Here is a 25,658-nt window from a genome sequence, read left to right on the forward strand (position 1 = left end):
AGTTTTAAAAGAGGTCTTAACTTTTTAAAGCATGTTTAAAGTGTATATCTGAAAAAATGTAATGTTGTAAAAATGTTTGTATACTCAAAACCAAAGGCAGACTCTGGGACACAACCTCCAGGGCTTTGACAGAGGCTCCTGCTTTTCAACAGTTGAGCTATAGTTTGTTACAGATGGTATGATATAGCCGAAACAATAATTGATGGCTTCTGGTGTCCCTTCTAGTACTTTAGAGAATGCAAATACCTTTTCCCAAGGTAGTGATTTTTCAGCTACCAATCACTGTCCATACAACACAGACAGACAAACATCTTCCTCCTTCCTTTACATATCCTGAACATCTTCACTGTGACCTGGCTGCCAGCCACTCTCTCCATGATGAGAGACTTCCCTTGGACTGAAGTAAGGGTTTGGAGGAATCTATCTTCTTAGACTGCAGTTTATCTATCCTATCTTCAGACCTGATAACATGTAGTTTATTTTTGGAATAGAAAAAAAATCAGCCTTTTACTTCTCCAAATAAAAGTAACACAAAACAAAAAATCGTATAGGTAGCAAAAATGGTAGGTGTGTCATATTCTTTTAAAACTCAACTACAAGAACTAAAAAATTTCTCAATTTTTGATCACATTAAAAAACCTTTCATTTTAAAATCTCATATTTAACCCCCCCCTGACAAATACAAATAAAATATACCTTTGTGACTCAAAAATGGTTGTAGTTCGTCTCTGTAAAACATTTGAGCAGTAGCTGGTATGGTCTTTCTCATGCCAACAATATAAAAGCGTTTTCAGCTTTTCAGCCTAAGTCAATAGAAGTGGTAGCCCGTGGATTCTGAGCTTGTAATTGTGTAAATTTGGAAAACAGAGGCTTTTAAAAGGGGGAAGTGATTCTTTCAGTTCCTAAAGCTTTGTTTCACATTGCGTTCAGATCATATAAAGGTACAGAAGTTTCCCACCACCTTTAGTGTGCAAAAGTTGACATTTAAAAAAATTTCTCTGCTGATCTTTATTTTGAAAGGTACAGTAAAGTATGTAGCTTCTCAGTATCTGCCAACTGTTCATTTGTACTGTGAGCCTTTATTATTAGCTGTAGCCCTTTTAGGTTTAGGTGTAATTATTGATGGTTAAAAATGCCAGTGACTAAGATTATTTTGTAGGTGCTCCCCTCACGATTACTCTTTAGATCTAGTTAGAATCTTATTCTAGAGAGGAAAGCTTCGTCTTTTAAATGCAGATCGTCCTCCACAAAGTAGAGCTGAAGTAGAAAGAACTAGAACCGAACAAACTTCCTGGTCCAGATTGACACGCTTTTGAGCCAGAATAGTTAACGATTTTTTGTATCATCACAAAGTTATTTTAAAGGTTAGTTTCATTCCAATTCCAACCGTATTTCTGCTGTTTTAAAAACATCTTTATATTAATATTTTTAAGGAAAAAACTGGCGTTAACAAATCCAGCCCCATGTGGCAGGATTTCGCACTCTGCTCTTGGAAGAGCTGAAAGTTTTAAGTCCTGAGGAGATAAGATACTGGGCTAGAACTGTTACTGTGGAAATCCACAGTCTTTTAGATTTCTCAGTACCTGCAGCCATTTGAGAAGCCTTGGAATCCATACCCCACACCTCCCATTTAAACTTAAATCCAGTCTTCTTGCAGCCAAGAACTTTGAAGTCCTTTAATTAGGAAAGGGGTTGGTTGAGGTTGGCAATCGCAGAGCGTGCTCTGTGAAACCTGCCTGCTGCTCTGAAGCTGAGCGGGTGCTAGGCGCAACCCACACACTTGCCCCTGGCCCGGGGGCGGCGGCTGTGCGGGAGCCGGAGCGGCGGCTCTCTCGGGCTTACCTGAGCTGCAGGCGCCGGGCCGGGCCGGGCGGGGCGGCGAGCCGGGCCGCGGTTGCGCTGCGAGCGGCTGTGCGCGCTCCGGGAGCCTCCCGAACAATGCGAGCGGGACGCCGAGCGCGCCGGCCTTGGGGCGTTACGTCACCGCTCAGCCTTATAAGGCGCGCGGCATGTGCGGCTGGGCGGCGGGGCCACGACAGCCCAGACCCTCACGGCTCCGCAGACAGCGGCGTGGATGCCCTGTGGGTTCCCGGCTCGGGTCCCAGTGCTGGTCGGATGGGCCTGACCCGCACCCTCCTACCAGACTGCCCAAGGCCTTGGGGGTCAAGTTTGACCCTCCTCCTACTGGGTCTGGCAACTTTAAAGTTGCAGCTTTAAAGTCTTAAGTACACATCCTGATTCTTGTGTAAACTTTTGTAAATACATTTTGTTACATTTGTTTTGGGGTTTCTGGAGGAGGCAGGAGAGGAAAAGAAGTTGGGAGTTTTTGACATACAAACTTCAAACTTCTTTTCTCTTTGTAGAGAGTAAGGGTCCTGAGAGGATAGTATTTTATTTCCTGATGATGTAACTACCAAACAATTCTTCAAATGATGATGGGAAGGCCAGATGAAGTCTTAGTTTTCTGTGTTTTTATGAAAAGACCTCCTCTCTTCTCATTTCTACGTGCCTGTGTTTTAACGAAAGCAGTTAAAACTAATCAGATATTTTGGCAGGGAAAGTATTTTTCAAGAGATTAAATGTTTTGTCCAGTACTTGCAGGACAATGTATAAAAATAAAACTTCAGAACTAATTTTAATCTGTCTTCTCCTACCGACCAAATAAGACAAAAAAGAAAACCCAGAAACTCAAGACACAAGAAGAAAAACATTGGCCAAATATGTTTGAATTAGATCTGTTACTCTTTGGTGTGAGACAGATTTCCTTGTATAGAAATCTTTATAAATGAGCGCTGACCTCCTAGTTACCTTTGAACATCAGTAAGAGAGCCTCCAAAGCCATATCCCAAATCTGTGAATCTGCTAAATAAAATTAGAGCTGTGGCAGGCTCATCTACAGGCTTCAGATGGGTAGCTTTAGTAGCTTAAGTCTATTTAAAACCTCTTTTTAAATCATGCTAAAATAGGATTGCTTCCTATTATGATGTACGTGTCTATGGAGTTATTGTTCCCATATGTCTGTCAAGCAGGAATCATGAAAATAGTCCTCTTGTTTCTTTTGGGGGTGGTGAGAGAGGATGGTTACAGAGTATCCAGTTAGCGAAGTGATGTGGGGAGCAGCCCCCACCCCAGTAAGCATGTGTCCTCTGCTTTACTGGGGCTCACTGGACAAGGATGTTTCTATTACAGCTCTTCCTGAGACAGCCTAACTGCCTTTCATGTAGCAATTTAAAGACAAGTGAATGAATATGCCCTTCTTCGGAATATTGAATTTAATACTTGCTTCGCAGGACTGTCTTGGTACTTTAGATGTTGGCTTGTTACCTTTACTGCTTTTCTGTTTTCTGTTTTTGAGAAGCACATTATGATCATTTTCGCGTACTGTATGCACCTCTGCTTATGAACTGTGATGGATATGCTTTTTATTTTACATGAGATTAAAGTGACCGATGAAAGCCGCACGCAGAATATGTTTATCCAGGACTGAGCCATTCCTAGTTTGCTGTGCTTTTTCCTGTTAAGAGTTTCCTAACGTTTGACACTGCCCCCTATTTCCTCCTTGCTCGCTGTTTTGTGCTCAGTCTCTCACTCTCACTCCCATATCGCTGTAAAATCATCCCTCCCTCTCTCTAGTTCTGTTGTGAACATGGAGGAGCTGAACAGATCCAACACTTGCCTACAGCTCCTGAAGCAAGTCGCAAGAGAAGGAAGGCTCCTTCCTGTTCCTTGTATGCCCTGTTGTTCTCTGAGGCACTGGTCTCTGGCCACTATGATTCAGCTTTCCAACTAAGGTCATGGTATTTAAGCACTTTCTGCAGTAGCCAATAAGAACCTCTTTTTTTGAGCTTTTACATCATGCCAGTGGCCATCCTTTGAGTTTTATGTGCATGTCATCATTTAATCTTATTTACAGAACATTTGAGATAGGATTATCCATAGTTTGCAGAAGAAGAAACACCTTCATTCTCTTGTCTGTGGTCACACAGTAATCAAAGTTTCGATCCAAGGACTTAAACAATTTTTTGGCATAATCTTGGACTTACTCTTCAGAGGCTTATTCAGTGATGTCTGTCATTGGCAAGGGACTACTGTGATTTACTTGAGAGACTCACAACTGTTTTTCCCAGACTAGGCAATGAACTGGGGGAGCTAAGACTCTCTCTTTGCACATTTCACATCAGTGCTACCCTAACTGCATTAACTAACTCTATGGGCATCATGGAACTGTGTAGCTGATGCTTTTCTAGGAGGTGACAGCAACTTGACATGTTCTAATACAATTTGAGCATCAGAGTGATTTTCTTATAGGTTTTGACCTATTGTGAGAAATGGGCTTTCTCTGACACAACAGCCACCTCCCTGCATTGTATCTGCAAACTCCAGCCAGCCATTTGTTGTGCTTCATTGACTCATGAGCTGATGAATAGAATTTTATCTTTCCTTCCTATGAAATCTCTTCTTGAACTGTAATTCTTCCCTTCTTACATATACTCATAAAATAGTAGAGCTAGGATTAGTGCACTTCAAAATTGGCTGAGGAAATTTCACTTTCTTGTCTAGTTCTGCCTAATTATCATATGCTTCTCCATCTATCATTGTGAGTTTCCTGTAAATAAACACGGCAGCAAATTAAGTTAAGGCCTTTTCTACAATTAGCAATCTGCATTTGTAATCTAAATAAGCACTTCGTTTAAGGTGTTATTTAGAAAAGGAACAGAAGAATTTTCCTGCAGTTAATTACTTTCTAATATGAGAAAAGAGGTTTCTAGATAAAAGGTCTGAAGGCCAGGAAGGATTAACTAAATTTTACCATAGATGATTACCTTTTCCTCTCCTCTTCTTCCTTCCTCCCTTCCTTCCTTCCTTCCTTCCTTCCTTCCTTCCTTCCTTCCTTAAACACTCTTCTGTAGTCTTGGCTCCAACTGCTATCTAGCTGCGAGTGGCTTGACTGGCCGGTCTCCTGACTCTCCCTGCCCAGGATTACAGCATGTACCGGCTTACACAGTTCTGAGGATCAAACTCTTGCAGCCTTCTGCATGCTAGGCAAGCATTTTACCACCTGAGCTATATTACCAGCCTGAAAATTACTTCTTATATAGTCACAAATAGTTTCCCATGCTTTAATTTCATGTAGTTCAAGCAAATGAATGCTATTGTGATAACCACAGCAACCCATGTCTTTGGTAAAGCCAGTCCTTGTAGCCATAGCAACAATACATCCTTCTTGATACAATAAATGGCTTAAGCATATCAAGCCAGTTCTCTCTGACCTGGTCATATTTCTCAGGTAATATTTCTCCTTGCCTCTGTTTCTTCTTTGTCATCCAAATATGTGCTGCAGAAACAGTGATTAGCAACCATTTTCAAATGCCCACAATTTTCAGTGATGGTTCTTTATCCTAAATGGGTAGTATACTTGGCTACCTATGAGCCTATCGTGTGGTAGTCACACCTCTGAATATAATGTGTTCCTTTTGCCCCAATATAATACATAGGAAAACACTATCCTTTCTTAACCACGGCTTTGGTGACCTTAAGTGGAAACAATCCCAAAGCCTTAAAAGGTTTTACTATATTATATTGGTGTACTTTTGCTATTTTATCTCCATTTGCTGTTAATCTCTTGCAATACCTAGTTGATGAATTGAAATCGATCAGAGATATATGTGCATATGAACAACATTTATGCAGAGTTCAGTATGACCCACTACCCTTGGCTCCAGGCATGAGCAGAACACATTGGAGCTGAATTCTCTGAAGATATGGAAAGATGAATGACAGGAACAAAGGAAAGCGGTCAGTTTATCTCATACCTGGTCCTGAACGGAAGGGATAGGCTTGGATGGCTCTGGGGGCAAAGCTCCATGGCCCTCTGATTGGTTTTGGTTGAATTTGGATTGGCAGCAAAACCACCCTCAGTCCCAATGTGTTATCCTCATGACGCCTTTGTGCAAAGCCCCCTTGCCCCTGAGCCTCAGGAAGCTGCCATGGATCTGGAGTGTGGTACGGGTCCCTCTTCTTGCTCCTACACAAAAGAGCCAAGGGACTGAATACTGTACAAGCAACCATAGACTCCCTTCACCCTTCTTTCTGTTCTCCGGCTGACACCTTCCTGGTTGGACCATGTAGATACCCTCAAAAGTACTTTTGTTCAAGGCAGCAGTTACTGTGCTCCAAGAGCCTAATGGCAGAAGTTAACAGATTGAACCCAGATTTACATACACACTGTGGAGACTATATACATGCCTTCTTATGTACAGCCTGTATTTTAGTCCATGAAGTTTCCAGAAGCCCTTTGATTATTTCTTTCCTTCCCTTTCCATCTCACCCTCCCTCCTTTCTCCCTGCTCCACTTCCCTTTTCCTCCCTCCTTCCCTTCCTTTTCTTCCTGTCTGCCTGCCTGCCTTCCCCCCCCCCCCCGTCCCCTCTTTCTTTCTTTTCTTTTTTTCTGCTGTCCTGGAACTCCCTTTATAGACCAGGCTGGCCTTGAACTCTGATAGGCCTGTGTCTGCCTCCAGAGTCCCGGGATAAAGGTGTGCTCCACCACTTCCTGGCGCCCTTTGATCATAGTTATCTGGAACAGCAACCTATAGACCTTGAGAACTGTATGACACTGAGTGCTGCAGCAGTGAGGCTGTGGGGGAAAGGGCTTTGTTAGTGGGTGGGGTGGGCTGTTTGGTGAGGGAGAACTAGGTTTTAAGTAGTTCATGTTTACTTTCGTTTTAGGATTAATAGGTATCTTCACAATTTGAAAAGTCAAAAGAGTAATTGGACACGTAATTCTGCCAGATGAATATTTCCAATTGTTTAAAAATTTGATATTTTCATATTGTTTGTGTGTGTATATGCAAACTTAAACATTTTAATTGTGTTGGTCACAAAACCAGCTGCATCCTACTATCCCCTACCATTGCAAGGCTTCGTTCTTCACTTTATGAAGTATCTTGTGTGGAACAGAGATCTGTCCCTTTCCCCCATTCCTATGAGTAAGCATGCCAAGTAGGTGAGCAGACTGGCTGGAGAGAATGGAGAGGCATAAACACGATGCCACCACTGCATGGGAAGCAGGAAAAGCCTGCGACTTAGGGCCAACCCATTGGCTTATTTATTCTGACAAACATTTTGTTTCCTTGGCAACTAATAATAGTTTTGAGAAATTGTTGGACTCACAAGTCTTACTGTAGGAGCATAAAGCCCTCAAATCACAGAAATTAGAGACGGAAAAGACCTATTAGTCTTCCTGTCTCTTGCCCGTACAGCTTTCCTCAGTGTTTTATCTGGTCCATTCTTCTAAAGGACCTTGTCAAATACATGTCACTCTGTGTCTTAAGGGAGTGTGTTTTTAAAGAAACTACTTGACAGAGATTGTAGGTGTAGAACTTGTTATCAAGGAAAAATACTTACAGAGAAAGAATAGCCCTTTTCTTGTATACAGTTTGTACTTAATAATTAAGTTCTCAAAGAGGTTACTTTTTGTAAGAGTCGGAAAATACCAGTATCATTTGGATCTCACTAGTTTTTCTGCCATCTGCTCCACCTTTGCTGTGCATGAAGGATATATTTAAAACACATTACAGTGCAGGGACGTGGCCTGCACTTTTTTTTTTTTCTTTTTTTTGGAGCTGGGGACCGAACCCAGGGCCTTGCGGTTGCTAGGCAAGGGCTCTACCACTGAGCCAAATCCCCAACCCCTTGGCCTGCACCTTTAATCAGCACTTAAGGTGTAAGGCAGATCTCTGGCCCTGAAGGATTCATTTAAACTTCATTATAAATATATTACATATCTAAATATATTAGATTTAGTCGTTTTATTTTATGTGTTAAAAGTTTGCCTATGTGTGTACCGTGTGCATGCTTGGTGCCCAAGAAAGTCAGAAGAGGGCGTCATTCCCTGATGCTGGGAATTGAACCCTGGCCCTCTGCAAGATCAAGTACTGATAAATGATGCCTCTGGCCTCAAGGCAGTTATTTAAAAACAAAATCCAACGATTCTCATAAGTTAAGAATCTGCCCCCAAGTAGGAAACTAACCATGTTTCGTTTAAAAAGACTATATATATACTATTAGTGTTTGGGAGCCCAACAGGAAGGCAGGTATAGGGCTGTACTTCTGAAGTGTCAGCACTAGAGGAGTAGGAGAAGATGGAGAGTCCAAGGCCAGTTTGGGTTCAGTAGGAACACCCTGTATGCAAACCAAGTCAGAGCAAACAAAGGATCCAGCAGGCGAGCAGCCATGTTGTCTGTCTGGAGGATGTCTGCCTACTGGATGAGCAGGTACTTCCCAGGAAGCTGTCAATGCCTACCATTGCAAGTCTCTGTACTTCTGTTTATCTTCACAAATTTCTCATAGCCGTCAGTGGCTTCCTCCTTAGTGGGACATTTGCAGTTGGGAAAGGATCACTCAGGAATTATTATTTCAGTTTTTCATCTGGGATCAGTTTCTGTCAGCACTATGCCTTCTGAAGTTTTAAAAAGTTGAAGTCGGAGGGGTTGGGGATTTAGCTCAGTGGTAGAGCGCTTGCCTAGCAAGTGCAAGGCCCTGGGTTCGGTCCCCAGCTCCGAAAAATAGAAAAAGAAAAAAAAAAAGTTGAAGTCGATTTCATCTTCTCTGACCTCTGGTGTTAGGGCTTCTCTGTGTGTAGGTGTCTTAGATGGCACTTGTTTTCTCTTAGCTCCTAGAGAGACTCTCATATCAGGTACTTCTGGCTTACCATGTTATCTATTGAATAGTTAGTCATCAATTTAATTGTTATTCCTTTAAACTTTTTTGGTTGCCTTTATGATCTTTACTGTTGTAGTTTCAGTGTGGTGTACTTAAGCACACATTTATTTTGTTCTCCCCAGTTTTCATTGGAAATTCACTGATTCTGCAGGTTGGTTTCTTTAGTTCTACAAAATTCTCAGCCAATATTAACTCTTCAAATATGGCTTCTGAAAAATGCTTACTCATTTCCCCTTAAAAACTTCCTTAGATTAGATGCGTGATTAGCGTTCTTTCCTGATCTTCACATGCCTTTACCGCTCTTTCCCTCTCCACTGTGCTCTGCCTTTCAGATTGTACTGTTAGCTCCTCCACAGGAGATTGGGCATGTTCCGGGTGTTACGTCTGTAGACTCAAGTGTCCTGTTTGCTCCTCCCATTGCTTGATTGACAGTTCATATACCCAAATTTCCAAAGGTCTCTCTTTTTCACCCCTAGGAAAGCAACTTTCGGAGGTCGCTTGTCTAGGCAGCTGCTATCCACTCCCTTGCTGTTCTTTAAACAGATGAAACATGGTTCCTGTGTTGCTTGCTACATGAGGACTTTATCGATCTACTCCTTGGGCTTCAATCATTCATATCATTTTCAAGTGTGTGTTTCTGATTTTTAAATGAGCTTATATTTGGAGAACTTTACATTTATGGATTCTTTGAACCTTACGTTGAAAGTATTGTCTACAGAGAAGAGTTCCACTTGTTCGTACCAAGGGCTATTTTTAGCCCCAAAGCTCTGTAAAAACTTCAACATGTGCTATTGTTGTTTTGTTCTTTTTTGTTTTGTCTATTTTCTGGTTTTAGTATTACATCAGCCAAATAAATATGAATTTGGCTGCAGATTCTCATGTGGGTGACATTGTTCATACCTACTTCACTGAGGTTACTAGGTCTTTACAACCCAGCCTCATGTTGAAATAGGAGGACTGTGGGATTTATCGAACTTGGCCTGTGTTATTGTCACACTGCAAGGTTAAAATTGAAGTTCCTATACTTTAAAAACTATTCTTAAAGAAAAAGTCACATTTGGTGTTTTGTTTGCCTTGCTAGGATTGTCCCATTACTCTTTGGTCACCCTTAGTAATTAATATATTTTAAATATTTGTTTTTAAATATTATAAGGTGTGTGTATGTGTGTGTGTGTGTGTGTGTGTGTGTGTGTGTGTGTGTGTGTGTGTGTGTGTGTCTTTGAGCATAGCTAGTCTGTCTCCCAATCAGCAATAGATATTAGACTCATAGAGTCCAATACTGAATATTCAGTCTGAAAACTATGGTAAGAAACATCCAAAAGTTAGTATCCTCAAGCCTTTTATATGGCCATAAGGAAGTGGACTTTAGGCTGCAATCTCCAGGGTTTGGCTCTCAGCTTTGTCATTCCTTATTCAGATTAGTAGTAGACAGTTAATCAGTGATCTTTTTTTCCTACATAGCATTGTCTCAGTTATAAGCCCATTGAATAGGATAACTTCTGTGTTTTAGTCTTTAACATAAAACGATGAGTTATGAGAGGCCAGGAAGCTTCTCCTGGACTTTGTGCTGAACCATCATGGATAGGAGGTTGTTAGAACTCCTTCCGAGCACTTCAGGGGGAACTTCTCATGTAACAGATGCTTCCTGCAGGAAGACACTTGGAGGTGGGCAGCTTTTCACAGAGCCCTAGATTGTCAGGCAAGTGTCTAGTTTTGTGTAAAGTATTATTCAGTGCAAAATGGCTTCCAGTCTCTGGAGAGTTCTAGGCTTTGGCCTCATGAGCCTGTTTCCCTCTCCTGAAACTATCCTAGGTATAGTTTACCCGATGCCTTGGTGTTCCACAATGTAAATGTCCAAACAAGGGGCAGCAGCAAGTATGCCTGCAGCCGCAGTTAGCAGATTAGACAGGCTTCTAGTGGCTCAAACAATGGTGACCGTACTGTACCCCAGTCTGACACACACACGCACACACGTACACACACACACGGGAGAAAGAAAGAGATGGTCCCATGCTCCAGGTTTGCCAAGTTGTTCCTGGTTTTCTTGTCCGCATGGCTCTGGCCTTCTTCCTTGATGGTCTTAATGTCTCAATGTTGGCAAAATTTTCTCTGTAATTCCCAACATCTCATCCAATAGAAAGTACTCCACCTCTTTCTGTTATCTTAGGAGTCAGGAAACTACTGCCTTCATCTCATATTATCTAAAACCGCCAGAAGACAGGAGTGTAACTCGACTGACGTGTAGGTGAATTACATTTTATTTGCAACCTGCCTGGACACATGTGCATGTTTTTGCAAGTTCTGTGGGCCTAAAGCTATTCTAAATTCTCTTTTGTATAAGTTCTAAGTGTTAGATTGCTCTGTCACTTTCTTTATAAGGAGTATGGAGACCCTGTTGATGCTGACCACAGAGCTAAATTAGAGATGATAAAAAAGGGGAGGGGAAGAGGTGGGAAGGGACGGGAAGCTTTGTGGAGGGGTAACCTGGAAGGAAGATATCACTTGAAATATAAATGAATAAAATGATTAATAAAAAATAAATATGACTGACCGTGAAGGGTAGCAGTGCCTTTGTTGGGTGAAGAGCCCAGGATGCTCTGTCTGTTCCCTGATGTGTCCTGGAGGAGACCCGAGGCTGTTCAGACACTCCCCTTTGTAGTCAGCGGAAGTGTCTAATATCGCTAGTGGACAGTTTAGCATTGGACATTTTTTTAACCATAAACTAAAGAATATTGCTTTCTTTCTATAGAATTTTAACTTTTTTTTTTTTTTTTTTTTTTTTTTTTGCCGACCTGAGTAAATAGATTTTACCTCTTTAAAGTATGAAGACTTTAGGATTTTTTCTATTGTAGTAGATCTCTAACAATTAAGTTGTTTGTCTAATGAAAGTAGATAGCTAATTATTGTGCTTATGCAAAATTCACTGCCTTCATAAAAGACTCTCCAGTTGTTTTAATCTCCACAAACACTTCTTGTCTCTAATTAGTTATTTTCATATTGAAGTAGAGTTCCGTGGTGAATGAGGATGATTTCTGTTTCATAGGATCCTCTTTATAATATATATATATATATATATATATATATATATATATATTTAAAAATAAAATGAAATTTTACGGCTCACCAAGACACTTCAAAGGTAGAAAGAGCCCCACTCCTTCTTTACCAGGTTTACTAGTTGCTGTACAGATTTCTTCTTGAAGCTGGCTGACCAGGCACTAGGCATTCTTGTTTAGTGCATGCTGTAGGGACCAGTTTTAGGTGAAGAAAAGCCAAGTGTCCTACAGCCAGCGTGTCCCACAGTCAGCGCGTCCCACAGCCAGCGTGTCCCACAGCCAGCGCGTCCCACAGCCAGCGTGTCCCACAGCCAGCCAGCGTGTCCCATAGCCAGCCTGTCCCACAGCCAGCGCGTCCTACAGCCAGCGTGTCGCACAGCCAGCCAGCGTGTCCCACAGCCAGCGTGTCCCACAGCCAGCGTGTCCCACAGCCGGCGTGTCGCACAGCCGGCGTGTCGCACAGCCGGCGTGTCGCACAGCCAGCCAGCGTGTCCCACAGCCAGCGTGTCCCACAGCCAGCCAGCGTGTCCCACAGCCAGCGTGTCCCACAGCCGGCGTGTCGCACAGCCAGCGCGTCCCACGGCCGGCGTGTCCCACGGCCAGCGCGTCCCACGGCCAGCGCGTCCCACGGCCAGCGCGTCCCACGGCCAGCATGTCCCACAGCCAGCGCGTCCCACAGCCAGCGTGTCCCACCAGCGTGTCCCACGGCCAGCGCGTCCCACAGCCGGCGTGTCCCAGGCTGAGCAAACTCAGCTCCTTGCATCCCTACACCTTTCATGTACTGTTGGTTTATAACGTACCGGAGTTCACTGTGTGGTAGAAAGTAAGACAGATCCCTAGTTTAAGACACTTACAAGCAGATATAGGCTGGAAAGGTGTGAATATAAAGACAACAGATTGGATCCAAACTAATTCAGTTGCTCATCGCATGGAAACCATTTGATGTCTTCCATGACGAGGAAGAAGTTTTGTATCTGAAAAGTACAAAAGAGAGTGGCAGTGTGTTCCACAGGGTGTGTCAGCTGTTGTGGATGTGGGTGTGTGCTCATTCTGGGGTCAGATCTTGACAAAAGCATTATTGACCCCATTAATCTTGTGACCTGGTGAGCCATTCCCTCCTTTCCAGTCATGATTACTACGTCCCTTTGTTCCTTATTATTAATAATATAATCTCATGTCCTTAAAGGTTAGCCCCCCCACACACACACACTTTCTTTTGCTCATGGAAGAAACATAAGCAGTACTGAACTTAGTCTCACTTTAGATCTTAGGGCAGTTTGCTTTCTTATAGCAGGAGGCAAGTAAATCCTCTTCCAAACTTAGGAAGTTAACTGTTTTGCAAAAGACCATTAGAAAGGTTCACTTGCAAGGTATTTCCCCATGACAGCGGCACTGTTAAAGGGTAGAGTGGATTCTAATGCTAGTAGAAGACACATTCTAAGGCCATGTTAAAACGGAGACCTTATCCTTGGGTAACTGATCCTATGGTGACTTCGTAGCACAGCAATAGCCTAATTCAAGAGATTTATCCATACTGTGGCAATCACAACGTGCACGAGAGGACAGTATGCTTGTAGATGTAAATACAATGTAATACAGCTTTAAGCTGTATTTTGGGTAAGCAAACTCTTTGTGGACCAGCTGAGAGCCCACGTGCTTCATAAAATATGATATTTATTAGCAAATGTGCTCCAGGTTCCCTGTTTGGGTTCCAGGTGAATACCTCCCCGTCATTTCCACGGCAGCCCCAGGCCACCTAGGCCTGCAGAAAATTAGGTAGCTCTGGAAATGATCTTGCTCTTCAGCTGTCACCCTTTTGAATGGGGTTTCAGTGGGCTTTTTATGTAGAAGGAACATTCACAAGTCAGGTGTTCGGAACCCAGAGAATGTGTGTGTGAATAGTTTGCATGGCCAGGATGACGGAACTTAACTGTGTCTTCGTATTCGCTGTCTCAGGCAAAAGCATCAACTCAAGTCATGTTCTTCTCCACAACTTGCAGTCCCCAGTGCTCATAAACTAAAGCTGCTGCCTTTGTCTAAGGGATGACACGGGCTCAGTGGGTCTCACTCAGCAGGACTATTTCGTTCGTGTGTTGTACCCTATCTCTCTACATTGAAGCGGTGGTATCTGTGAACTGTCTGAGGCACTGCACTGTACTTGGATTTTCCTCATGAACAAAGCCTGATGTTTTGGCTGACAGTTTTTCTACCAGATCAAATTCTTGGTAGTGTCAGCTACTTATCACTGAAGGGTTGTGTTGTGTTATTAGTATAATAACATAGCAATGCTAGTGTTGCTTGTCCCCCTACTGATTTCAGTATGTCAAAATAGCACAATTGATGCATACAGAAATTAACATGTATTCCTTACTACTGTAGATGCAATACTGGACTTCTTTATTTTATCTCCTTAAATCCCCTCATCTTTGGGAAAAACCCCTTACTCTTATCTAATCTCTTCCCTATTTTCCCCACTGCTGCTTGAGCCCCTGCAGCAGGTGCCCGACTAAGGCCGTGAGTTAATATTGGGTGACTTAACTGTGTTGAGGCTGGTGGGGGATGGGCACAGGAGCCCGTCACCCATGTTTGATCACGCTCCTGTTCGATATGCTCCTTTTGTAGAAGAGGCTTGCTGCTTTCTAGCAGGAAGGAGCCATTTGCTTTTTCAGGAAATGACTGTGGTTCCATATTCTAAAGCATGAGTCACGGATGTTTTTAAGATTACATATCCCTCCTAGCATATGAGGAATAAACTAGAGAAAAGGAAGTTAAGAGAAAACAGAAGTGTGAATAACTGCTAACGGGGCTGTCTCTGGCTCCATTCCGTCTGCCATTTCATCATACATAAAGAGTAGGTCAGAGATTCCTTTCCTGGCAAGTAAGTGGCAACATGTGTTTGAAACAGCAAATGGAAACTATAGAGGGGAGATGGCGGGCATATGGCAACAGGAAGACCAGGGAAAATTTGTTGCCTGATGTTAGCCACCTAACCGCTATGCTTTTTCAGTGGTTCAGTTTTACTTTTAAAAGCCAACAGGTCCCAATAGTGTGACATTTTTGTATATAAAACTTGTACTTTCTTAGTCGGGCGGAGGTTGTTTACTTCTCTGTTCATGAGTCGCAGTCACCTTAAGCCTTAGGCATCTCCAGAGTCCTTGAGTAAAAGATTCCCAGAGGATAGAACCGAGTGAGGAATGCTCTGTCTGTACTCACAGATTCCTCATGTCAGGCCTAAGTTCTGCAGCCAACCCTCTTCCAGCTTTGTGTGGCCCACAACCTTTGAGTGAGATTGTGTGTGTGTGTGTGTGTGTGTGTGTGTGTGTGTGTGTGTGTGTGTGTGTGTGTGTTCCATCTCACTGGTGGGTAACTAGTCCTTCCAGTATTAGCGGATTCACTGATGATGGATTCCATACTCTCCCAATCAGCAGCTTGTGAAACAGGAACTGAAATGGAAAATCTTTGGTTACTGGTCAGAAAAGTGGGATCTGGGTCCTGGCTCTGGGTGAAGACATGGCATTCTAAATTATCTAAAAGGGCACAATAGATTGTCTAGTCTGAGGCTTTCTGTAAGGAATAAGGAGGTACCATTGTCTACTGTCTTACATGCTAATCCAAATGGGCCTTTAACCATATGGGCTGGAAAACCTCTCTCGGGAAAGCTGTCTGTTCTAGACACTTTAGAAAAACAGTACTGACCCTACTAAAATCTGTTTATCAGCACAATGGTCGCCTGGGTAATTGTGCACTCTCACCCTGTGAGTGTTTTGTATTCTTCTCTGAGGATCTCATCTGTCCTCTTAACTGCATTCTTGGTGTTGCTTTTGCATTCTTCCTGTGGCTCTCCAGAACAGGGGCTGGGGAAGATCCTGGAAACAGTGAAAACAGAGCAAGCGCTGGAGAACAGTCGTTTCAATCACTAGAACTGGTCCACAAATGCTCCATATTCAGGAAGGCTCTATGTAAATAGTATTTCTACAAAGACTTTATGGTTTCGTTTTATGACTGTCGTAGCAACTAAACCTTTGTTGTATAGAGATCCAGATTCTACAGTGTACTTAAGAAGAGAGGTTCCACATAGTAGCGCGCGCGCGCACACACACACACACACACACACACACACACACACACACCCGAATATACAAAAGGAAGCCAAGGCCCATTCCAGTCATCTGTCAGACATGGCAAGGAGAAAATGTTTCTAAATTTGATTGTAATTCATAAAGTGCTTAGCGCTAGAAACTTCTGAAAGGAGCTTTTTTTCTTTTTCTTTCAAGCAGAAGTGACCGTAGTAAAGACCATTAGTAAGTGTCCTATCTCTAAGATTTAATAATATTTAATTTTAGTTTTAATACAATTTAACTGCTTATCTAAAAACTTGCCAATTGTAGGAAAAAATTTACTAGGTATTACTGTTGATTAAGGTCTTATCTAAGATAATATTAGCATGATTGAAAGACTTGCTCATACTAATACTATGTGTATTTAATATGCATATACCTAAATTGTGATTTATGTCAATACTGTAGAACCTCAAAACTTTGCCTGCTGCTTTCTTCCCTGCCTTATTGTGGTTATTAGTATAAATAGCGTGTTCTAAATTTTCATTAGCATGCCTTAAAACTAAATATGTAGCCATTAATTTATGAAGGCCTCACTAATTTCTATAGTTAGCCCACTGTCAACTATAGGGCCCAGAAGCTAAGAATAGGTTTTAAATTTGCAGATTAAGAAAACATTTTTCAGGGTTGGGAATTTAGCTCAGTGGTAGAGCGCTTAAGGCCCTGAGTTCGGTCCCCAGCTCCAAAAAAAAAAGAAAAAAAAAAAAAGAAAGAAAGAAAACATTTTTCTCCCATTAAAAATGACCATTGTATAAAACATAGATTTCAAGGTCCAAAAATAAAGTACAGAGCCACACCCCTTTGTTTACATGTCATCTGGCCACTTCCTGCCGACCAGCAAAGTGGACAGCTGCACTAAAAACCATCTAGCTCACCAAACCTAAACTGGTTCCGACCTAACTCCTAACAGAACTTGGCTGGGCCGTTCTGAAGTTCAGATAATGAGTACAGAGTCATAGCAATACCTACAGTACATGGCCATCGGCAAGTGTCATTCAAAACAAAACATCAACAACTTAAAGTTTAGATTCATATATTTCAATGAATTTATATTTGTATACCTGACTTCAAAATTTGAATTTTCTGTTCCTTTTTTTTTTTTTTTAGAATTTCAGTAGTCTGTATTTTCTAAAGGTTGATACTGTTGCCAAAAATTGGATTTTTTTTTTTTTGTGGTGTGCTGAGGTACTTTGTGTAATATAGGGAAAATCTTGCATAGTGAAAGCTGAAAACCAAACTTGTTGAAGACTTTCAGGAAGCAATCAGATTCTGAGCTGGGTTCTTTAGTTCCTCATTTCTTTGTTGTACCACTTTCCTCAGCCCCCTCAAGATGGGTTGTGACGAGTTTAGAGATCCCATGACAGAGGACCTGTAAAAGTTGAGCAAATACTCATGGATGTTTAGTGCTGATGCTTAACTAGTTGTTTGTCCTTCTGATCACCATGACTAATTAAAAACAGATTATACTTGCTTTTGTTTGAATGTGATTGGATGGTCATGTTAGACTGTCCAGAAAGGACTGGAGGGATGGCTCAGTTGGCATTTGCAAGCATGATGACCAAAGTTTGATGTCCAGCAGCCATGCGAGAGCTGAGCAAGGTGGCATGTGTCTAAGCCCAGCACCGCAAGGAGGGGAGACTGCCCGATACCCAGAGCTCACTGAGCTTTGAGTTCAGTGAGGGACCCTGTCTCATCAAATAGGATGGGGAGTGATTGAAGAAGACACTTAACTTCTGACCTCCACATGCTCACTGAGCACGTGATATCCACACTGAGATATCCACAGAAGGTGAAGGTAAAAGACACTGCTCTGTGAACAGAGTCTAACGAGCTCATAGACGTTTACGTGCACTTTGAGCTATTTTTGCTAGATAATTATTAATACTAATGTAAATCAGATTTCTACTGCAATTTCATGCCAACTAAGAGAGTCTGAACATTCATACTGAAAAAAGGTATACACTTCTTTTTTACGACAGCTCCAGTGAATATGCTTTTGATTATATTTGATAGGGATTTTTATGTGTTCATTTCTTTAGAGGCTGAAACTGAGAAGTCATTTCTTTTCATCTAAAAATATCTTTTAAAAGAAAATAATGTCTGATGTTTGTTAATCTTTATTTACATCACTTTTATTTTAAACAGAACATTTGGTTATGGTTTGAAAAGCTCATTTTTTGTTTCCTGTATCACATGATTATACTTTAGGGGTGTTTTGGTCATTTTGTAGCACATACTTTAACCTTAATAAGGATTATTAATACACTAGACTTAAAAGTAAAATTACATCTTTTAAAATCATTGGAAATAGTGCCCCTAATTCTTTTTACAAAGTTTTCCACAAATTAAATTGATTACACAATCTGAATGATCAAAAGCAATTGCATGTACAGAATTTGTGTTTGTGAAATCTGTGTGATCCATATTATGATTTTGGTCACTTTTCCCGTAGAAGTTCCCTCACTTCTTTAAGGCAAAGTGTGAGGACTTATATATGAAACGTAGTGTTTCTGGAACTGGAGGGCAGACATTTGGAGTCACACCTCATTCTTGACACTGATTCTGTTACAGTTTAGCTTCCACAAACCAAGGTAACTCCTTTGCTGTGGACAGAGACATCTTAAGTTCTTTGTAGTCCAGTTGTATAATGCCTTTATTTCTATTTTCCAGTTTATAAACTGAGGATACTGGGGAGTACTTTCCATACAGGTTGTTATATTAATTATATGAGGTATATAGCATATAGCTGCTTACAAAAATGTGTTTATAGGGTAAATATTCAGCTAGCTAGCCATCAGGAGTCTTTTCTCAGTGGTTATTTGTGGTGTTCAAATTGTGCTGGGGCTATGTAACCCTGGATTGTAAAGACAAATCAAGTTGTCAGAACTTTAGAATGAAATAAATGGAAAGCTACAGGAACACTTTGTTAAAAAAAAAAAAAACAAAACTAGACAACAGGTATAGAGTTATGTTGCACACATAAGTGCTTAGTAATTGTTTGTAGAATGAATAGATTAAATATTTTGTAAATAAAATCCAATATCTTAAACTTCTAGAAATCAAGACCTTTCAAGTGTCTTTAGTTTAACTCGTTTTAAAGAGGTGTGAAGCAAAAGATGGTAATAATGAGGATATTATCAAGTAACATAGTGGTCTTCTTGTGTGAAACACCATTCTTAACACTTTATGGTGTAGTGTGATGGAGCTTAATTCATTGAGTCTTTACAGCAACCCCAAAAAGTCTCATTTGATCAGTTAAGAGACTTCAAGAAACCAAGTCTCTGACAACACTGAAGTTTGACTTCTGACTCTGTTTAAGTTTAGCCCTGTGTTATAAACTGTCATTTCCTAAGAGTTTAGTCAAACCTCGTCTTCCATCTCTTAGCTCTTGCCAAACATACATAGAGCATCGTCACTGCCCCACTCGTCCTCTCCGCCCTTCCATGCAAGTCTGAAGCGCCAGCACAGACTTTGCAGCACACTGGGATTGCAGAGAACTTGGCATTAGTCTCCTGACCGAATCTACAGATTCTGACCTGGTTGCTGGACACTGGACCTCTGGTGATCTTGGTGTACAGAGAAGTTTTAGAACCATGGTCCAGAGGAAAATAAAATGCCCTTGCTTAGGTCCTCCAGCATTTTTGAAGCATGAAGTGTGCAGATAAGGAGAATCTATCTGCAGTATCTAGGAGTTAAAATTCAAGTCAGTCTGGCCTTTTTGTTGGAAATTGTGAACACATGCAGGGAATAAGGGATAAAAATGCTGGATGACACTGGATTTGAAATTTACCAAAGATTTGGCTGTAGAGCATATAGGTACTGTGTAGTGACCATGTTGTAGGAAATAAACACCGTGATAAGCTTTAACATTGCTTTAGGGACAGGGCTTCAAATGACTACTAACATTTTCCTGGAAGGTGGTTTTAGGGGGGAAAATGGCTCCTAATTAGAGTAGGATAGGTAATGTTTTCTTTGGGACTGCATTCTTGCTGCTTCGTGAAAAGAGTGGCCTTATTTTACTAAACTGTTTAGGAAAAACTGCACTTATTCAAAATGTTTAGGTTCTCTTTCTCAGAAGATTAATACCAAATCCTCAAAAATGTAGTGACAAGCAGTGACTCACTTTAGCTCATGTCAAAACAATGTGCTTTTGTAATTTTCCTGTCCCTGGAGAAGCTATTAAACACTAAACAAAATGCCCTGGAAAGAAACTGATTGAGTGTTTTAAATTATGTACTTTTGCTTGGCTATTAGCCAGCCGTTCGTGGGGAAATCTCACTGCACATGGAGATCTATGATCTGAGCAGACAATAATAGGAGAGTTTACAAAGAGTAAATAACAGCAGTGTGTATTCTGAAGCCGAAGTCAAAGAGATCTCAGCTTTTTTATATAAACAATTTATATAACTCTGCTCTTTGAACATTTTTCTTTGTTAGCCGCTGGACAGTATGCACCTATTGAATTCGCTCCACTTTATCTTGTTGATGAATAGCACATATTCCAGCAAGGATAAGAAGACGCTTAAGACGTAAGGCATGTATTTGCTTCTGTATAAGTAGCAGTATGCATTATAGTACAGTACTGCTCAGCATAGTGTTGCACAAGTATACAAAATATGTGTTGCTTATAATAGTGATAAAGTGGCTTTTGCACTAATTTCCTATGCATTGTTGACCTTTTGCCAACTATAATTAATATTCTAGGAACAAAATACTTAAGTGATTACACTACCTTCACTGACCTAAGCAATCAAGGGATACTTACGATGTTAGATTAGACTTTGTTTTCCAAAACAAGGTTTCTCTGTGTATCCCTGGCTGTCCTATGTATAGGTCGGCCTCATACTAAGAGGTCTGCCTGCCTCTGCTTCCAAAGTGCTGGGATTAAAACATGCATCACTACCTTCCTGCTTAGATTGGCCATTTTAAAAAGGTGCTTTTTATCAATGTAAGTGACTCAATGTCAGTTCCCAAGACATCTTTAGTACCCTGCAGTAGCATGTTCTTTGAATAGCACTTTGGGGCTTGGTCTCCTAAACATGGGCATTGCAAGGTTCCTCAACAGACTATACCATGCTCATCATGTAAGAAGAAATGGGAACCCCATAGATGGTTGCTGAATTGAACAGATAGACATTCTCACCTGCTCATTTCTGAAAGACTCAGTATAAAGAGAAGATGTGAAATTGGTAGTGAAAATGAGACGAACTGGGGGGACTCTGTGAAACGAAAGTATCCAGACACCAAAACGTGTGCTTGTCAACCATTCGGAGATGGCAGATAGTGTGGAAGGAAGTCACGTGAGACATCTGAGAACTTATTAGGTACAAGGAAGGAGTGTTGGACCCCATTGCACTGTCTAGGAGAAGTTAGCAACTGAAAGCAAGTCAACAAAAGTCAGGTCAGGATCTAGAGTTTCACACTAAATGACACTGTTTCGAGATATGTCACTTTCACATGTCAGTTATATTCTAGGTATCTGTTTTAACAGAATTTGGACTTTTCACACGTGTGTAAACAGAATGAAATAAGGAGACTTCCTTGGGAAGGTAGTTTAAGCCTTGGAAAAACTGGAGGTGGAAAAATGAGTATGATTAAAATCTATTGATTGCACGCATTGTGACGGGGAAACAAACCTGCTGGTGTAAGCCAAGATCAGCAAGAGTCTGATGGCTCCTAGTGGTACAATTGTTTCCATTTCCTCATCTAGGAAGGAAGGGCTTTTCCTCACAGACCAGACTCCTCTTAGAATTGAGGGCATTAATATGTGGTCAGCACACTCAGCCACACTGTGGTTCATTTCCCCTCCCTGCCCTTTTCTAGCTGACTTCCTAGGCAGCTCATGCATGTTCTCAGGCAGTAGTTTCTTAATCCATAACACTTTGCTGATAAACATACCTAGGATTATTTTGGGAAAAAAAAGGCAGTAAGCTGTGACCTCCCTCCCTTTCTCTCTCTGTGTGTACATACAAATATAAATCTGAACACATGTGCAATTTTAAAAGTATTAGGTTTAAAATATTAGGTTGGTAGGCGAAAAATAAAATTTAGAAAAATTTTAATTGATTGATAAATAATGGAAAATTTCCATGCATCTTCATAGGTTTCTATGTATAACATCCTTTGTAGATATCATGAGAAAAGTGTTCTTGCAAAAACAAAACAAAACAAAACAACAACAACAACAAAACCTAAGATGTTTCACTTGGATGTACTCTTTTCTCAGGTCAAAAGAATGCTGGAGTTAAGGTCTCCCACTGCTTCATTTACTTATACTAATTTTTCATAAATGAACAAATCTTCATTTGGTAATAGAAAAATATGACCTCCAGCAATAGAAAACAAGCCTGAGCTAATTGAGTTAAGCAAGACTCTTGGCTAGGAAAAGTAACTGGAGATATGCATCTTGTTTTCCTAAGCAAATGCTCATTTCAAAATCTAGCTGGCCCTTAATTTGCTTACCTGCCTTGAGCTGCCCAGCTTTCAGAGGAGGCTTACAGTGTTGGCAGCGCCGGCAAGAGTGGCAAACCGAATGCTTTTCTTATTATTGCTCCTAATGATAGGTGCCTGGCTTTTATTCCCACAGCAAACAGAGGTCTGCGGGGGCAGTAGACCTACTGCTTCAGCATTAGAATGTTTCTATTTTGTTATTTTCACCTTTTGTAGCATGGTACCTAATCTTAGAATGGATCTTTCAATGGGAATGGAAAGCCATTGTGTTTCAGTCCAGCATTGTAACCACTTTAGGGTAATTTTACCTGCATGGTAAGAGTCTTCTTTTGTTTGTTTCTTAGTTTTGTCTTTTGGTTTTTTGTTTTGTTTCTTTGAGGCAATATTTTAGGTTCTAGAATAGCTAAATTTAAATAGAACCTTTAAAATGTATTCAGTATGCTCCTACAAAATTGGATATTTATTAATATAACTAGCAGAACCTTCTGGATATTAATTTTTGTTAGCTGGCTATCTTCCTCCTATTCCAAACCTAGGCCCAGGCCTCAAGTTTCCTTCATATTTAAAGCTTTCTTTTTGTAGTTACTGGCTGATCTTTAGTCTCCTGCTTATCCTAACTCCCCTTCACTGCCATCACCCTCCACCACCGCCATCCCAAACCCCTGATTGGCCTCCGCCATGACATGGCTCCTGTGACATGTCTGGCTTCCACACTGCAGTCTGAACACCTCAGTCTCACTGATGACATTCTCCTCAGTTTCCCTGCTTCCACAGGTGACAGCCCCCTGCCTTTCTTTCCTGTCCAGATTTCCCCAGACTCTTCCGACAGAAGCCTGCTGTCACTGCTTACCATCCAGATGAGATCATTCACCGCAATGCGGTGGGTGCCTTCGTTATCGCGTCCAACAGGTTCTCTTTGGCATCCTTGTCACTTTCTGTGCCATTTACACAGTTGACTGACTGCCTTGTCCTTTAGGTTTTTCCTTTAGGCTTCCAAGACACCAGCCTCTCTTAATCACACATCTCATAGAGCAGTCCTTCCTTAGCATCAAACACTGGTCTCTTCAGACTCTGCCTCATGTGATACTCCTTCCTAAGTTCATGAGCACTGGCCTCTGAGCCTCTGTGCTGTGCACTCTTTTCTAAGTTGGTTTTCTCTGACTGTGCTCCTGCTGCCAGCACACGCACTCATCTATTCCCTGCCTGCTCCCCACTTCACGCCCGCATCCAGACTTGTAAGCTTGCCCCTTTGTGCTCAAACTCCCAAGTCGTTATCATTAGCCTTTGCTCCCCCAACTTCTATCTCACCTATGTGTGTACATACTCCCGGATAACTCACCAGTTCCTTCACCACAACAGTCCAGAGCTAAACTCATCTGCCCTCCATATTGTCCAGCTGCTGTCAGAACCGGACATGTCAGCAGTGCTCAAGATTGTGGGGTTCAGGCAATTCTTCATGCCCCCATCCTAGAGTGGGTGGTATAGACTCTTTTTAAACCCTCCAGTTTTTATCTTCTTTCCTTTTTTGGATGTAACCAGCATTTTGACCTTTGTTACCTTAGGTTATTTCTGTCTGTCTCAGATAGATCATCGGTGGACTCACAGTAATGGAATGATATGCCTATAAATAGAATTTACAGTCTCTAGAAATGCTTGCAATTCTCCTCGCTCTACTTTCTCTTATCATTTAGTAATGTCTCTTTTTAGTTCAAACTGACCTGGAATCCTCTAGCTCAGGTTAGTCTGATATTCTTGACAACTGAGCTTCCCGAGTACTCTGATTATAGGTATGAACCACACACCAGCATTACGGTGTTCTTCTGATTTAATCTTTTCTGTTAGGCTAAGTATGGATTGGGGTGTTTTGGTTTTTGGTGGTTTAAGTTAGGTTTGGTTTTTTCTGTTTTCAGTGCTAAGGTAAGGCCTAAGGCTTTGTTCATGCAAAGCAAGAACTCTAGCACTAGAGAGCTATTACCAGCCCATATTTTAATATTCATGCAGAGAATTAACAATACTGAGCTCACTGTTTACACTTTTAATTTCCTCTTTCATAAGGTACCTCTTCAAATCTTTGCCCTTTTATAGTGGGTTATTAGTCTTCTTGTGGTTGTTATTGCTCTGTGGGTGCTGTTTACATATTCTGAGTCTGTTTTTTTTTTTTAAGTTGTATATTTTCAAATAGATATTTTCTCCCAATCTGTCTTTTCATCCTATTATTTTTGCATTTTATCAAACAGAATTTACTAATTTAATGAAGTCCACTTTTTAATCTAAGTGATGGTCTTATGTCCTTTTAAATTGAATCCCTGGGCCTCACGTGGTAGAGAGAGCAGTGTCCAGAAGTTGATCTGCACCCATTAGACATTACACTATTGGAATCCACTTTGATCCGCACAGATCCCACCTCTACCAAAATAAATAAGTACATTGTAGTAGAACTCAGCTACAGAAAGCTTAGGATGCCCAGAGATTACAGTTGATTAGCTACACTTAAGCGTCAATTGTCTGCTTCCTGCTATGCCCAGAAGACATTGCCTGCCCTTCCTACTTTGTGAGATTGTTATTTTAATCTCAGTTAAAACAGTGGAATGTAGCAAGAGATAACAATCGCTAACTTGAAGACACAATACCTTTTGTGATCTTTGCCCTTTTTTTTATTTTATTTATTTATTTATTTATTTATTTATTTATTTACATCCTAGTTGCAGCCCCCTCTCATCTCCTCCCAGCCCCACCCTTATATACCCCTCCCTCCATCACCCCCTTCACTGCTCCTCGGAGAAGAGGTATATAAGCCCACCCTGGCACATCAAGTTGTAGCAGGACTAGATGCATCCCCTCCCACTGAGGTCAGACAAGGCAGCCGAGCTATGGGAATGGAATTGAAAGGTAGGCAACAGAGTTAGAGAAACTCTCCCCTTCAATTGTTAGGGAAACTACAGGAAGACTAAGCTGCACATCTACTACAAATGTGTAGGGAGCCCTAGGTTCAGCCCACGAATGCCCTATGGTTGTTTGTTCAGTCTCTGTGAGCCCTCAAGAGCCTACGTCAGTTGACTCTAGGTCTTCTTGTGGTTTTCTCATTTTCTATTCCTTACCTTAAAATCATTGTCTTCTCTGTCTTTTTAAATCTATTTTTCTTCCATCCAATACATCCTGACCACAGTTTCTTCTCTCTCTACTCCTCCCAGTTCCTCTAGATACCTCCCCTCTGCTCCAGATCCACTCCTCCATTTCCCCTCAGAAAAGAGCAGGCTTCCCAGGGATCTAAACCAAACTTCATAAAAAGATACAATCAGAGTAAGCACAAACC

At 41.3% G+C, this 25,658-nt stretch overlaps 2 protein-coding genes across 7 annotated transcripts in view; one reads left to right on the forward strand and one right to left on the reverse strand.

The window, feature by feature from the left end:
- The window catches only part of Filip1l (filamin A interacting protein 1-like), a 242,956-nt gene that overhangs the window by 45,552 nt on the left and 171,746 nt on the right, over nt 1-25,658 (reverse strand). For 2 of the 5 annotated variants that reach the window (XM_017598112.3, XM_039088830.2), the window contains exon 5: nt 15,530-15,643. The exons of 1 other annotated variant lie outside the window; for it this stretch is intronic. In XM_017598112.3, coding sequence (XP_017453601.2) covers nt 15,530-15,643 — 114 coding nt within the window. Of the gene's footprint in view, nt 1-1,842; nt 3,882-15,529; nt 15,644-25,658 lie in introns of those variants that run through there. 2 more of the 5 variants (XM_063270563.1, XM_063270564.1) reach the window with 2 other exon arrangements.
- Cmss1 (cms1 ribosomal small subunit homolog) overlaps nt 1-25,658 on the forward strand; it is a 298,132-nt gene that overhangs the window by 45,399 nt on the left and 227,075 nt on the right. The gene's annotated exons all lie outside the window — the stretch shown is intronic.

Source organism: Rattus norvegicus, chromosome 11, assembly GCF_036323735.1.
Source record: "Rattus norvegicus strain BN/NHsdMcwi chromosome 11, GRCr8, whole genome shotgun sequence".
Taxonomy (NCBI): domain Eukaryota; kingdom Metazoa; phylum Chordata; class Mammalia; order Rodentia; family Muridae; genus Rattus; species Rattus norvegicus.